Below are 16,425 nucleotides of genomic sequence, written 5' to 3'. Positions count from 1 at the left end.
ATCCCTTTAGAGCCATGCAACCCTTCTTCCAATTCCACTGCCAAACTGGGTAGGAACCTGAAATCTGCTCCCTGTTAATATGTTCAGAATTAATATTTTTTGAGATAATATAGAATTTTGCATTTGCAAAAAACACAGTCATGTATCACTTAAGGTTGGGGATACATTCTAAGAAATGTGGTGCTAGGTTATTTCATCATTTTACAAATATCATAGAGTGTATTTATATAGAGATGGCCAGGACAACACTAGGTGATGTGATTCCATGGGACTACTTCATAGATGCTGTCCATCATTGACCAAAACACTGTTATGTGGTGCTTGACTAATACAGAGAAATCCCATATACTTTCCCACCGATTTCCCCCAGTGGAAACATTGGCCACAATATAGTGCAATATCAAAAACATAAACAGAAAACTGACATTAATACAACACACCAACATTATTCAGATTTCTCCTATTTACCTATACTCATTTGAGTGTGCTTGTGTATTTAATTGTATATGATCATATCAAATCTGTAGATTCCTGTGTCCATCAATCCAGGCAGGATACAGAACAGCAGCCAGGCTTGGTGGTGCACACCTGCAATCACAGCCACTCTGAAGGTTGATGCAGGAGAATCACAAGTTTAAGGTGAGACTGTGAGACTTATTGGGGATTGAACCCAGGGCACTTTACCACTGAGCTTTTTTTTTTTTTTTTTTAATTTTGAGACAGGGTCTTGCAAAGTTGTTGAGGCTGGCCTCAAACTTGTGGTTATCTTCCTTGGCATCCTGAATTGCTGAGATGTGAGGCATGCACTATCATGCTCAGCTATTATTATTATTATTTCACAGTGCTGGGGATTGAACCTGGAGCCTCGCACATGTTAAGCAAGTACTGTACCTCTGAGCTACATCCCAGTTCAATAAAATTTTCATATATGTAAACATATAATATTTATACATATAATCACTATATATATATATGTATAGATATATATATAATCAATCCTTGATAAGAATCTTGAGCAAAATAGACCATCTCCATTTGATGATCTTTGTTCAAAGAACTTAACATTATGTGACTCAGGTGAATATTAACTTTTGTTTCAAACATGTCCGTGGTCTCAAAAAACCTGCTAGCCAGAACTTAGTCTTGCATGATGCTTGATAGAGCTTGAAATTGCACACTGTCTTCTTGTTCCAGTACTTTATAGTTTCTAAGGTCAAGGGGTTGGGTATAGAACTATGCCAGTCATTAGGTTGTTCCACGTGAGGGCTAAAATGCTCCCACACTCTGCTTTGTGATATCTGGACTCTGCAGTTTTGCTTTGCCAGCTGGTTTCCTGAAGTTTCTGTTACAGGATATGTGACAGGATGTAGATAGCAGTCTATCTGAGTTACTGCTCTGAGTTACTCCATGGTATCTGTATGATAACAGTAGGCCTCAGGCTGTGCCTAGCCCTGAGCTACTCCATTTTATAAAGCAGAAGTTTGCCATGAGTTACTGAGGTAGAATGGCTCTATACCTTGTTTGTACAGGTAGACAACTACCATCTGAATAGCACATCCATAAGGCACAAACTGATAATAATGCTAATAAAAATGACCACCCATGAACTTATCAAATTATTCAGAAGCACCCCCATATCAGAAAAACCAGGCCTATGAGCTTATCAAACATAAAAGACCACTGAATGGAGCAACCACAGCCAAATGAGGCATTGGATGTAGCTTAATGAGCACCATGCTTACAGACCTAACTTGGGCTTTTTAACTTACTCTGCTTTGTTCCTATAGCTCATTCGCTTTGTGTCCTGCTAAGCAAAGCCCTTTGACTGCTTAGGAAAATACCAGAGACTATGAACAACAGCAACACAATTAGGCAATTGTGGGCAGCATTTCTTCACTCTTTCCCCTAGGCCCTGTAGTTTCATGGGCCAATAATGAAAGCTAGTTTTACTTGCTATGCAACATTGAGAAACCAGTTTCCTTGACTATGAAAGGATAGAATTACTGGAAACCATGTATAAATTATGGGTTTGTTTGAGACATCATTAGTCAGGGAGGCTACTTTTCTGGGAAATGCTGGCTGAAATCCCCCAGTTCCTGAAAGCTGGGATCATGCTGGCACAGTGCCTTAGCTCATAGTCCTAAGTTCAATTGCAGTTACTCAGAGATGGGCATAACCTGCCAAGCCCCAAACAACTTGTTTTTCCCATTCTTATTCTGTTTTCCTCAAGAGCCCTGGCACACTGAAAACTTTTGATATATGTCCCCTTAAATAAAGGATTTGGGATTTTTCCCTTGTTCAGTTCCAGTTCCTATCAGGGCTGGAAGACCCACCAGGCACCTCTCTTTTAAAACTATTTTCTCTCTGTTGTCTTCTGTTCCTTATTGATTATTTTCAGACTTTTTATTTTCCAAGCCAGTTCACATCTCCAAGCAGAAATCTGCTCTACCAGGGTGCCGATAACCCCAGCAGATAATAATTAAAGAATAAGTATTAATATTAAGTAGATGAGACATGTAATGAATTTTATATTTAGACTGAATTATTGTTCATTTCCTTATATTTTCACTTTTGTTTCCTCTCCTTTTTCTGTTAACCTTGAGCCCAAGGCAGCGCCTTGGACATCCTAGGCACTGATAAGATCTTTAAGTTGTTATCCAAAATACTGAAAGGCACTGGTTCTGGTCAGAGCTCAAATTCTTTATTCCTTCGTATAAACTCCATACTCCACTCCCTTGGTGTAGTATAGCCAGGCAGAAGATCACTTTTCTCTTGCCATCCATTACAAGTACAGGCTGCAGTGCTCTTTAAGTTCCCCTAATAAGTGCCCTGGCTTTTCACCCTGGAGTTCAGTGCTTTCTCCTTTAGAATCCCTAGCAATCCCACATCAGTATGGTTTGAGGCAGTCCCTTGTGAATATTCTCCCCCTGCCAGTTCTAGGGTATTTCCAGCTTTGGGTTGTATGGGTAGAAATACTTTATTAAAGGTCAATTTTTGAGAAATGCTCACAACTGTAAAGAATGTGAGCTCTGTTTATTCAGATCCAAGTCTTCACTGATGAAGGAGAAAGTTCAATCTAAACAGTATTTACCTTGAACTATAGTACATTTTAATCTCTGAAAATAGGCCAAGAGAAATAGTCGTAGAGAAAACAAAAAATTTCTGAAAAATGCCAGAGAAATCACTTCAGGAAATTTATGACTTGCCATTTAAATAAACATCTTAAACTTTTGAACTAAAAATTATGAAAATCAAAAGAGAAAATAAATAGCTTGCTTGATTCAGAACAATGGTTCCTATTCATAATATCCATTGCCCTCAAGCAAGGTAACACAGTATCTTTGTAATATTATCTGAAGACTTTCATGCTTGAGATGTGGGAAGATTCTTTATGAATAAAAATAAAAGCTTCAAAAGAGCTAAGTTTTTTCTTGGTGAAAATGGGGAGAGATTGAAAAACTGGGGGAAGATACAGAAATGGGGAAAGAGGAATCTCTAAGGCTGAGTTCTAGAGGGTGGAGGGGAAATTAAGGAAACAGTTGTTGCTTTGTAGTGAAGAAACACAGAATGCCTCATGGAAGATATTTTTAGAGAAATGATGCATTCTATGCACTGTGAGCTTCCCCTTCAAACTTCTCCAGATACCGTTGTGTAGCATGTGTATAAGCACATGTGCTACTAATGCTCTGGAATGAATCTATTTGTTATGGGAAATCAGAATGGTGTTGAGTCCTGCTTCAAAGATGTCACAGGGTGAAGGTAAGAACTACTTATAGGAATAGCTAAGAACCAATTTCAGTCAGTATTTTGTCATAGGACCAAGAAGATACAACTATATGCCCTGTGTGAAAAGCAGGTTACTCCCTGCTTGAGAAAGAAAACAAACAAGAAAAATCTCCTAGTAAAGTGATACTTTGTTTTTCCCTTTGAATAGCAGATTTTCTGAAGTTTTTTGAAAGTAAATTTTTGACAGTTTTTTTTAAAGTAAAAGTCATTTAACTTCCTGCTAATAGAACCCTAGAAGACCTAGGAAATTAACCTTTATTATACCTCTGTTTAATACATCTATGGAGTAAAAAGCCTGAGAATTTCCTGTCAAAAGAAAGGAATGAAGAAGATAGTTCTAGAGAAAGCAATAATAAAGGGAGACAGAATTTTTGTCAGAGGAATATGGGGTAAGGTTATTTGGAAAAGGAGTTTGGATTAGCTTTCTATTACTGTAACAAAATACCTGAGACAATCACCTTAAGAGGGGAAAAGTTTATTTTGATCCATGGTTTCCATGGTTGGTTGGCTTCTTTGCTTTAGGGCTTCTGTTGAGGCAAAACATTGGGGGCTGGGTGCTTGTGGTTGAGCAAACCTGCTCACCTCATGGTAGCTAAGAAGTAAAAGAGAGACAGCATGAGATTCTAATCACACAACCTCCTTCAGAGGTGTTCCTCCAATGATATAACTTTCTTCCATTGGGCCTACATATTAATGTTTCTACCACTTCACTTCCCCATTATGCCACAGGAAGAGGACTAAGCTTTTAGCACTTGGGTCTTTTAGAAATATTTAAGATTCAAATCATAGCTGAATTTATTTGGAAACTACTTGACTTCCTTCTGACTGAAAAACTACTTCCAGACTCTTCTCGCAGCTTTTTAAATTTTTCATTATTAAAAAAAAAAAAAAGAGGGGGGGCTGGGGTTGTGGCTCAGAGGAAAGAGCACTCGCCTAGCCTAGCATTTGTGGTGCTGACTATGGAACCTAGCACTGGGTTCGATCCTCAGCAGCACATAAAAATAAAATAAAGGTATTGTGTCCATCTACAACTAAAAAAACCCCCAAATGTTTAAAAAAAAAAAAAAACTACTCAAAGCCAGACTATGAGTGATAAGACTTCTCAGAAATTCACTTCTCTATACTTAGAAAACCCTCATCCACTTCCTCTACACCCTGAACTTCCTCTCAAATTATTCTGTAGTCAATATTCAGTTGGCTGGAGGAACCTGTCTGTTCCAGTTCCCAGAAAACAAAAGAGTGGCAAGCATATAAACAGCTTACAGAATGACTCAAAATACCATTCTGTTTTAGGAAAAACATGGTCCTGGGGAGTAAGAACCAGTTGACACAGGCAGAGGGTGCTTTATGACTTAAGAAAGAGGCAGACAGATCTGGAACTGCTGAAAGTCTAATTTATTGGGGATTTACAGATGGAGGCATGTCTGGGCATGGGATAAGTCAGGCAGATTTCTGCTCCTCCAGCCCAGTGGGAGGAGTTTATAAGCTGAGCCAAACATAGGTGAGCTGGCCAACCAGGATGTATCTGGCCTTTTTCAAAAGTTATTAACGGATTCAAAAGTCAGTTAAGAAACATTTCCAGCATTAGTGCCTAGAACACCATGCTTCCTGGACTCTTAATGATTTTGTTTGCTTTGTATGGCTTGGGATATGTGCCTGGGACAATTGGAGGGACAAATGCTGATTATAACCACTACGGCTGGAGTCATATCAAGCTGCCTCCCTATACCTTTTTAAAATGTGTTCTTTTTTTTTTTTTATGTCACAGAAAGGAATAGCATTAGAATATATTTGCAAAGAAAATTCCTCTTTTAATTAGTAAATGAAGATTATGGGCATTTTTTTTCCATGTATTCAAGTCTTTACCAATTCATTTAGATGCTAGGTAGTCATTGCATCTGCAAGTTTTTCTTTACAGATTGTTCTGCTCTTAGGTTTTATTTCATCTCTTCGAAAATCATTATCAGACTTCTCATAAGGCTTTATCTCTGATGGACAAAATTGAGCTCTAGAGACCTCTAGTGGAAAAAGGCAAATAAGACAATGAGAAGAAAGCATGGTGTGCCTTGAGTGAAACTCTGAAGAATGTTGGGTTTCTACAGCCCTCTGCACCTTCTTTCGGGGTTCTCTCCACCTCCTGGTTCATACTTGAAAATCTTGAGGCTCCTGACCTGTTGTTGTCCTCTGCCAGGCTTATCTTTTTTACAATGTCACACATCTCATATTTTTCTTTATCATAAGTTATTCCACCCAACCTCACTAGTCTTGTGTCCTTTTATCTAAAAGCTGATGGGAATAAAACAATCAAGGTTTTCAGGCTAATTTAAATCCTAACTAAATCAACCTAAATAAGTGTTTAGAAAAGTTAAGGATTCCTCTGGGTTAAATATACAAGCTTTAGTCATAACTGCACTTCCATGATTGCAAGTAGTATCAGCCATTTCTATGCTCCTTTTACAGCAAACATCTTCAAAAGAGTTGTCTATCATATTCTGCTTTTCATTCACTCTTCTTTCATTGTGTGTGTGTGTGTGTTTTGGTGGGGAGGATAACCACTTTACCATTGAGCTATATTCCTGGTCCTTTATAAGACAGGATCTTGCTAAATTGCTGAGGCTGGCATCCAACTCCTGCCTCAGTCTCCAAAGTTGCTGAGATTACTAGTGTTCACCATGGCACCAGCTTCCTTCCATTCTTTGTTGAACCCACCTGGGTAATTGTGTTTTTTTCTTTCTACCACTTCCTCAAAATTACTCCTGTCAAAGTCACCAATGTTCTCCATTTAGTCAAAATAAGAATCAGAGTGCCTCCTATCTCAACCTCTCTCTGGTCTCTGCCTCCCTCACTGACATGCAGCCAGCCTCACCCCCACTTCCCCATGAATGTTGGGAGGAGGTAGCAAGAGGTCTGTACTCCAGGAAGGAAAATGGGTCAGAGTTGGGGAAAAAATTCACAGCTCAACACTCGGGAAACCCCACTTGCAGGTGAGGAGGAGGCACTGGGCTGAGATGATACCATTTTCTCTATTCTAGTCCTGGCCTAACGGTCCAACTGCCAGTGCACTGAGATGGTAAGGATGGGGGAGGACAAAACACGTGCGAGGGCACACAGCTCACTGTGCTTGTGCTGCAGGGAGATAAAGCACTGGAGAAAAAAAACAACTACAACTGTGCACCACTTCCTCCAGCTTAAACTGAATGTTTCTTCAGTTGACTGTTTTTCAGAAACCTCTACTTTCATCATGGAACAGAAAGAAGCACGATAAGGATGTTACTCATGGGAAGAGGGGTTCATATCTACTACCATCTGAGGTAACCTTCTGCTGCCCTTAATATTTTTGTGTGTACAATACCCTAAAATCCATCAAGCTGCAAGGTTAATCTGCAGTCAGCTGTAAAGATAATACTGTTACTTCTAAACCAAATTGTCCTGTTGAAGTGGAGAAGATAATTTTCAAGATGAAAAAAATGGATCAGGTAAAAATCTAGCCCTATAATAGTAGAAAACTATTTTTAAGAAAACACAGAGGGGCTGGGAATGTGGCTCAGGTGGTGGCGCGCTCACCTGGCATGCGTGCAGCCTGGGTTCGATCCTCGGCACCACATACAAACAAAGATGTTGTGCCTGCCGAGAACTAAAAGATAAATATTAAGAAGGTTCTCTCTCTCTCTCTCTCTCTCTCTCTCTCTCTCTCTCTCTCTCTCTCTCTCCTCTCTCTTAAAAACAAAACAAAACAAAACACAGAGTTCTGTCTCTTGGGTGGATTGAGGTGGAGCTGCCTTCATCCAGGAGAAGGGACACCTTCTGTAATTCAACATAGGATGGTACCTTATTTTATAGCAGTACCCTCCCAACATGCACACAGACATCCAGGGGTGCTTTGTCTCATTTGTACAAAGGACAAAGCTAGAAGAGATTTTGTCCCCAACTTTCAGAGTTCACAGAAAGCAAGGATCCAACTCTCTACAGTCATATCTGGCAAGACACCTGCAAGTCATAGGCCCCTGAGGTTTACTTGAAGTGGGTGCCTAAACAATGGCACCATAAACTGTGAAAGGGTCATGGGGGTGGTTGATTATATAAGCTCCACTTAAGACTGGCAGGCCTCCTCTGACTTTGCTCAGAAAGGAAGTGACTTTGCCAAGAGCATCCAGCACAGAGGCCTGGGAATTATGGTGGAGGGCACAGGCTGCCTGGGGGGAATCCTCAGCTCTCTGAATATTACCTTTTTGACCCTGGGATGCTACTCAACCACTTGAATTACATTTTTGTCTTCTATAAAATGAGCCAAATAAATAACTGTAGCTATCATCTACAGACAGTTATGTTTAGCTCTCAGGCTTGTCCAAAGGCTGAAATCACCCAGGAGTCAGAGTTTGTGCTTCAGTGAAGGACTACCTCAGAGTCCCATGGGAGAGGAGGTCACCAGTCACCTTAGACTACTTATACCTCAAAGGCCAGACAACTGGATTGATAAAAATCCAGTTGCTTCTTATATAAAGAATCATCCATTTTAAAGATGACTACAAATATAAGCAAAAACCCTCAAGAGAAATTACAAGAGCACACATACGGAGAACTGGAATTACTCACCTTACAACAAAAATCTCACCTTGGGAATGGAGGGAGCATCAGCAGCACAGTGAAATGGACAGTTACACTATTAGACCATGCAGTGGCTGATCTTCTGAAATATACTCCATATGGATTAGCGACACTGATACAACCCCATTTGTGCCAAATTTGTGGACACAATCAATAATTTAGAAATTAAAACTTAGATTGAAGATTTGAAACTTCCTCCTCCTGACCGAAAAATAAATAAATAAATAAGAACCATCTGCATTCACCAAGAGAGTCAACACTGCTCCTAATACTGTGAAATAGTGTGTAGGGGTTGACAGTTATCATGCTGCTTCCCCCAAAGCAAACTTTTTATTTTTTCATATAAAAAACTTTGTTCCACAACCTCATTAAAAACAACAATGATGACATCTGTCAAAAACTCGAAGACATCTCTACTCCTCTGATAACTGAAAACTGCCTCTTCTCACTAGTCAGTCAGTTGTGCTAAATCTGGACACTGAAAGTTTTCAGTTCCTCCTTAGTGTATCTGAGTTGTACCTCTTCTTTTATTGTAGTGAAAAGGTCACAGTCTTTCAGTTAAACATATACGACTCCTTGTGAGTCACCTAGTGACTGCCAAGCCTCCTGTCAGTACAGAGGAAGGGCTGCTTAGTTCTGTCAATAAACTAATAGACATCCCAAAATTCAAGAAAATAGCTCCTCTTATAATGAACAGTAATACCAATCACTGCAGCCAGCTGCTTGACCATCATTTATCCAAACATATTTACATTCCCAGGATAGATGTGATAGTTTTCTGCCTGAAGTCCATTCTGGAGAGATTGCTGCCAAATTGAATGAACTTACTTGTACTTGAAATATACAGTATCTATGAATGGATGATCAAGATTAATATCCCCTGATGCATGGCGTAGCTATTAAATGTTGGATTTCCATCTTTCTAACCAGCCACCACACACACACACACACACACACACACACACACTTAGTATTAAAATATAAGAATTTGTGCTATGACTTTTAATACCTAAAGAATATATTTATAATTTATAGTTATCTTACTTAAAAACTTCATGATAGGGTATAATTGATTTTCTTTTCCTTCAATAAGAAATAATCACCTTTTGTTGATTTCATTTGTTGCTTTATTGATCACCTACATGTTCTACAATGGTGACTTCAACAAAAGGATAAAGAAAGATTATATTTGTAAGGTACATTAATAGCTAAGTAAGCATACATCTGATATTTGCTATCGTATTCCTATTCTTTACATACAAATGTTTATAAGTTATGTTAAAGATTATTTTATGGTGAAATAAGGATTTGCAAAACCACACATGTAAAATAATGGATTTAGTTTAACTCTGTTTTCAATGATGAATTATTTAGTGTGGAAGTTCGATTTTATATTTTATTTATTACCAAATTAGTATATAATTAATGGAAATCTCAAAGTTCTTAAAATATTATTAATATGTGATATTTGATTTTTATAACTTAAGAATGTGAATTCCATAAGGAGAATTTCAAACAAATATTTTCTGTATTAGAGGTTCTAAAGAAGTTTTAAATAAATATTTGTGAACATTACTATATTATGATAATTATATCACAGTTGATATGAAGAAAAGAATAAGGGTCAATTTTTATTCATATAAAAAAATGGAAAACTATTTGGAGTTTCAGAAATTCTGGTGCTTATTGTAGTAAAATGATAAAGTAAAATCATTGTGTACATATGCAATGAACACCAGATGTGAGTCCTGGCAAATAGCACAAATCTAGATATTTTAAAAGATAAAGAGAATAAATGTTTTGAAAAATAATTTTTAAAATATTAGCATCTGGTCTTACATAATAATTTCATTTTATCATTTCATTAGAATTTTTGAAACATACTTACAGACATTCATTAAAGGCAGGACTATTAAGAAAAGCAATCCTGGGCAGGGGTTGTGGCTCAGTGATGGAATGCTTGCATAACACATCTGAGGCACTGAGTTTGACCCACAGCACAACATGAAAATAAATAAATAAAGGTATTATGTCCATCTATAACTAAAAATATTTTTTTAAAAAAATAAGAAAAACCAAAACAAAACAAAAGTAAAGAAAAACAATCCTAATTTGTTGGTTTATAATCACTCTGGCATCTTGTTCATGCCTTGCAGATTGAATTGGTTACTTAATCTCAAAGTTTTTATCAAACAAGCAGGCTGGGGAGTTAAGTTGGATTTCATTAAACCTACTGAGAACTGAACTACTTAATTTTACTAAGCCACTATGGAAAAAGTTTCTTTCTGATATAATAAAAGCAAGATATTAAAAAAAGAAAAAAGAAAGAAAAATGATCACTTATTCAAGCATCAGCAGCATTTGACACTCTTGATTAGTCCCTCTTTGAAATTCTTTCTTTCTTTCTTTTTTCTTCTTTGGGTTCCAGGGGTTGAACTCAGGGGCACTCAACCACTGAGCCACATCCCCAGCCCTATTTTGTATTTTATTTAGAGACAGAGTCTCACTGAGTTGTTAAGCACCTCCCTTTTGCTGAGGCTGGCTTTGAACTCAATGATCCTTCTGCCTCAGTCTCATGAACTCCTGGGATTACAGGTGTGCACCACTGCACCTGGTGAGATTCTTTCTTTACAAGCCAATATATTTCTTTCTGGATTCTTCTTTCATTGTTTGCTTCTCAGGTTCCTCTGCTGATACCTTTTCTACTTTCTGGTCTCTAAAATATGTAGCACCTCAGCCCTTGAGATTGGCTTACCTGGTTCTTCTATGAGTTGATGACAGTCACATTTGTATTTGCCAGTCCTAGCACTAACAGCTAGATCTGATGTTGGTAGGAGTAGATATGGCATTGACAGTTACATTTTGAGTGTTTCCTGTTGAACACAAAGACTGTCAGAGAACACTATGTCAGGTCATTTTGTGACTGTGATAAAATGATACCAATAGCCCCTCCTAACAGAACAAGATAACAAAATAAAAGCTAAGACTGTTTCATAACGATCTCAAAACACAACAAAATCAAATCACAAAACTCAAAAATACTGATTTCTGTCCCTCATGCATGCCCCCTATACCCTATTAATATGACTGATGCTGTTCCTTTCAGATAACAGCAACAGCTTCAACCTTACTTTATTTTTACCTCTTTTGAGATAAGCTTCCTTAAGGAAGCTTCCTTAATTCCTGTCATTGAATTACCCTTGCTTCCAGACAGGACTCAGTATAACACACTTTCTTGAATCCTCTCCCAAATCACCTCTATAAGCCCAAATGCGGTAGTCTTTTTTTTTAATTTAATTTAATTTATTTTAAAGAAAAAGAGAGAGAGAGAGAATTTTTAATATGTATTTTTTAGTTTTCGGTGGACACAACATCTTTATTTTATTTTTATGTGGTGCTGAGGATCGAACCCAGCGCCTTGCATATGCCAGGCGAGTGCGCTGCCACTTAAGCCACATCCCCAGGTCAGTCTTTATAAAAAGACTTCTCTTTATGAGAAGCCCACGTGATTCCCCAAGGAATAGAATCTTTATTATTACAAGGAGAAATAAAGCATATTTATTTAATTGTTGATGAGTTTCAGCTCATCTTTGGGCACAGGTCATCTTTTGGCAGGTGCAGAGTTACATCCATCATAGGATAATCTGTCTCTAATTTCATTACTTGCCATTAAGAAATAAAAAAATTAATTCATATTTTACTATAGCTATAATCTTATAATATTCTATTATTCTAATTTTTCGTAGTTTACTGAAATTTTTAGTCCACTTATTCCTTGCTGAATTATCTTTGAAATGGTTGCTGTTTATTCTTGTTATCTCAATAATTATGAATACTTACTGTTCACTTTGTTTGCAAATTTGGAGTTAGCTAAAATAAGAACTTTTCAGATTACATTTCTTCTGTTTTGTCTCCTAACATTATTTCTCTTTTGCCCAGAGAAGTGTGTTTATAAAATGCGTATCTTTCTGTCTTCTCATCCTTGAGTGGAGATAGAGCCTGACATGGAATAGGATATCATTAAAGGGATAACCCTTCATTTCTAGGCATGTTCATTAAAGAACTGGCAACTTTCAGAACACAGATCTCTAGTATAAAACTAGAGGGTAGATTGGTGATACTACAATTTCTAGTTCCTGTCAGTTTTGCCAAATACTGCTGTCTTCACCCAATGTGTAAACTCTGGAGGCCAGTGGAAGAGGATCGCAAAGCTCACTCAATTTAGAGTATAGGAAGGCATGTGGGGCAACAGGTCCAATCCTTGTATTACTGCTCTTGCAGGACTCTAAGAAGGTGGATCTTCAAACCAAAAGTGATGCAATAGGGTTTTTTGCTGAGCTTGTAATACCAGCCCTCTAGATGGAGGTGCGGGCTATCTTCTAACCTTAGTTATAATTATACAGCTTCTTTTTCCTGTTTATAGAGTTGTGTGCAACCAGTGTGCACAAGTGAAAGGAATCCTTACCTCAAGCAGAGGATCCTTCTGTCTGCCTGTACTGTTCCTGGTGCAGTTTCTTAAATTAATATGGCTGTAACTTCTGTGCCTATTTTAGAGACTGTCATTAGAAAAGGTCAAAGTTACTTTTTAATTCCCTACAGGTAGTAGAATTCCTACTGACCACTAGAAAATGTTTTAACTCTATCCCATCAATTAATATAGCTGTAGGAATTTCTTCTACATTTTGACACATATACATTTTATAATTTACAATACCATTATGGACTTTATCCAAGTAATATGTATAGAGGAATATTTTAATGATAGTTTTGAAGGCTAAGCAAACCTTTGGAAGTTTTTTTTCATTTTAAATGTATGCTTTCATTTGCCTTTAAATTTATTTACTCGATCTCAGTTATGAAGATCCATATATGACCACACTTGTGAAAAGAGGAATATTTTCAGGTTCTCCTTAAATACTGACATTCCATTTAGTCTTACTTCACTTGGATATTAATGTCTGTACCTCTCACCAACATATGCATTGAAGAGGGCTAGTGTTCACCATTGCCTACAAGGGGGGAAAAAACTACTTCAAGTAAGAAGAATTAAATAAGTCTTTAATCTTCTTAAATCCCAAGAAAGGGGAAATAGTTATGTTATAGGTACTCGCAAATATAAGTTGATGTCACTTGGGGGAAGCATAATACATTAGATAAAACCTGACTTTGACACATTAAGGATTTGAATACAAATTTACATAATGTTATTAACTCTGTAATTGAAACAAATCAGGTAAATTTTTCAAATCAGTATCAAGTGGAAATAGCACTATCTTGACTATATTTCATGAGAACTTTAAGAATCACTTAAAAACTGTTATAATATCTTCTACTTCAACATGTTCTCATTCCAAAAGTTCTTATTCTCCACATTTACATTTACAAAATCATGGAAGATGACATGCCGTTAAAATCATGGTATTTGAAGGTAAATGGATGGAGTTGGAGAATATTATTCTAAGTGAAGTAAGCCAATCCCCCCAAAAACAAATGTTTAATGTTTTCTCTGATATTTGGATGCTGATCCATAATGGGGATGGGGAGGAGCATGGAAGGAAGGGAGGAACTTTAAATAGGGCAAAGGGTAGGGATGGGAAGGGAGGGGGCTAGGGGGTAGGAAAGATAGTGAGATGGACATCATTATGCTAAGTACATGTATGAAGACACGAATGGTATGACTCTACTTTGTGTACAACCAGAGATACGAAAAATTAAAGAATGAAACATATTTCATAGATGGATGAATTAAGTAAAAAAAAATCAAGGTACAGTTGTGCTAAAAAATTTTGTGGAAAAATAATAACCCCTATAAAAATCTCACCATTTTTTCCTTCTAAGAATTGCTGCATTTAAAAATTGTATCTTAAATTTTAAGCATAAAATAAACTTGTTTTTAATTTTTTTTGTAGTTTTTTATGATGAAAACTAACTCCTCTTCCCCACATGTACATTAAATAATGTAATTATTATTAACTCCTACTTTTACGTTGGTTTATATATAAAACCTCTTTCCAGTTCCAATTACACAATGAAGAGCTCCTCTACATATTAAGGTAATTTATTAAGAAAAAATAAAATCAGACTTAAGAACTGCTAAAATAGTTCAACATAACTTAATACATTTTCCTTAACTCTCTGCTTCCTCTTTTATTTAGCACTCTTCTGAATTTTATTCTAATTTTCGTAGTTTTTTATCTGCTTTTTTTTATAACTTGGCCACTTAACTCTTTTATTTTATGTTTTCCATATTTTTATTGGTGCATTATAGTTTTACATATTGACAGGATTATTGTGACATATTCAAATATTCACAAAATTTAACAATATAATTTGGTCAACATCACTGTTCAGCATTTACCTCCTTCCTGCCCACCTTTGACCACTTGGTCTTTTTCTTCTACTGTCCCTTTACCTACCACTTAGCTCTTAAGTGATTTATTTTTAACTTTATTCATTAAATATTATGGTTGCATTTATTATATATCTGTCTATTGATCTGTCTGTCATTTATCTGTCTATGCAGTAGCTTTCTTCTTTCACATGATTATTTTGTTTATGAGATCCAACTATACCATAGGTAGCTGGATATATCATTAGTTTCAATTACTCCAATAGTTTTCTAGCCTTCTTCTTTTTATAGACAAATCAGGTGTTTCCTATTGTTCAGGTCTTTAAAAGAGACAACTACAATAATGTTCTTATGTGTGTATCCTGGTAAATATAATCACTAGTCATACTCTAGCATTTCTAAGAAGAAGATCTTAGAATTGCATATTTCTTGAGAATTCTTCTCAACTTACCTACTTTACTAGGTAATATTAAACTGTCCTTGAAACTGATTGTCTAGTCCCACTATGATGGCCCATTGTTCCTATTGCTTCAACAATTCCATTGACATTTGGTAGTATCAGGATGTGTTAAACTGTGCCAAAAGTATTTAATGCTATTATAGGTTGGTAAAATTTTTCGTATTTTTCTAATTATAAATGAAGACAATCACCTTGTAAAATGTGCAGTAGTCATTTGGACTCTCTTTCTGTGAAGGACTTTTCAAGTTTTTATTCATTTTGCTTGTGAGTTGACTACTTCCTATAGTTTGTTGGGGGTTTTATTTAATATACTTGATGCTAGTATATTGTATATTGTTAAGTGTTGCAAATATATTTTCTAATTTGTTGATTTTAATAGTTTTATGATTTTTAATAAAAGAGTCTTAATATAAAAAAGGCAATTTTACAATTTTATTTTTAGTGTCTTGTGTAGGAAATCTTTTTACCTAAAGTTATGGAAATATTCTCTTAATTTTCTAAGGATTTATTATTTTGCCTTATAATTTTATATCTAATCCACACATAATATCCAGAACATTCTTTTTAAAATAGACATTCCACATAATATCCCAAATCTACTGGTTTAGAAACTTTAGGATTGAGGACCAATAATCTAAATTTTATAAAAAAAAACAAAACAAAACAAAAAACTGATGACAAATTCAGAACAATGCTTATGTTTATAGTAGATTGCAGTTTTAAAATTATAAATTTGTGCTCATTTCATCACCTCCTTGCAAATTCAAATTCTATGGTTAAAACACCGTAGCTATTTCAACATTTTATTCAATATATATTGCCATATGCTACCTTCTAAATAATGTGGGGTCAACAACTCAAAATTATATGTTAAGAGATTTTCATCATAATTGAGAGGCACCATTTAAAAAAATGTTTAGTCCTATAAACTCATAGTTTATTCTCAATTGTATTGAGTTTTCATTAGCACAGTAAAACAAAGGACAGTTTTACAACATGTGATCAGGTGCAGCAACCAAATCCTATAAAGCTGTGGCTCAGCCCTGCTTTTCTCTGATGAGAAAATTGTTAACAAGAGATGTTAATTTTGGCTTTCACAGAAATTGGCCTCAGTTCTCTGAGTACTGCTTCCTTCCTTCCAGCGCCGCGGTTATAGCAAGTGGTTAATTTGAAAGACTTAGCTATTATTCTAAATCACTCTAATGGCAAAGAATCATACCATTCA

General features: G+C 36.2%; 1 protein-coding gene across 2 annotated transcripts in view; it reads left to right on the top strand.

The window, feature by feature from the left end:
• Clec2d (C-type lectin domain family 2 member D) overlaps positions 1-16,425 on the top strand; it is a 37,042-nt gene that overhangs the window by 17,808 nt on the left and 2,809 nt on the right. The window contains exon 5 of one of the 2 annotated variants that reach the window (XR_009224860.1): positions 6,996-7,097. Coding sequence is in view for 1 of the 2 variants with exons in the window: in XM_058572508.1 (XP_058428491.1) it covers positions 6,996-6,999 (4 nt within the window). In the remaining variant the exon portion in view is untranslated. Of the gene's footprint in view, positions 1-6,995; positions 13,974-16,425 lie in introns of those variants that run through there. The other variant, XM_058572508.1, reaches the window with a different exon arrangement.

This window comes from Marmota monax, unplaced genomic scaffold (assembly GCF_021218885.2).
Source record: "Marmota monax isolate L192 unplaced genomic scaffold, Marmota_monax_Labrador192_F-V1.1 WCK01_AAM20220418_F8-fsc00488, whole genome shotgun sequence".
Classification (NCBI taxonomy): Eukaryota; Metazoa; Chordata; class Mammalia; order Rodentia; family Sciuridae; genus Marmota; species Marmota monax.
This window is presented reverse-complemented; position numbering and strand designations above follow the sequence as displayed.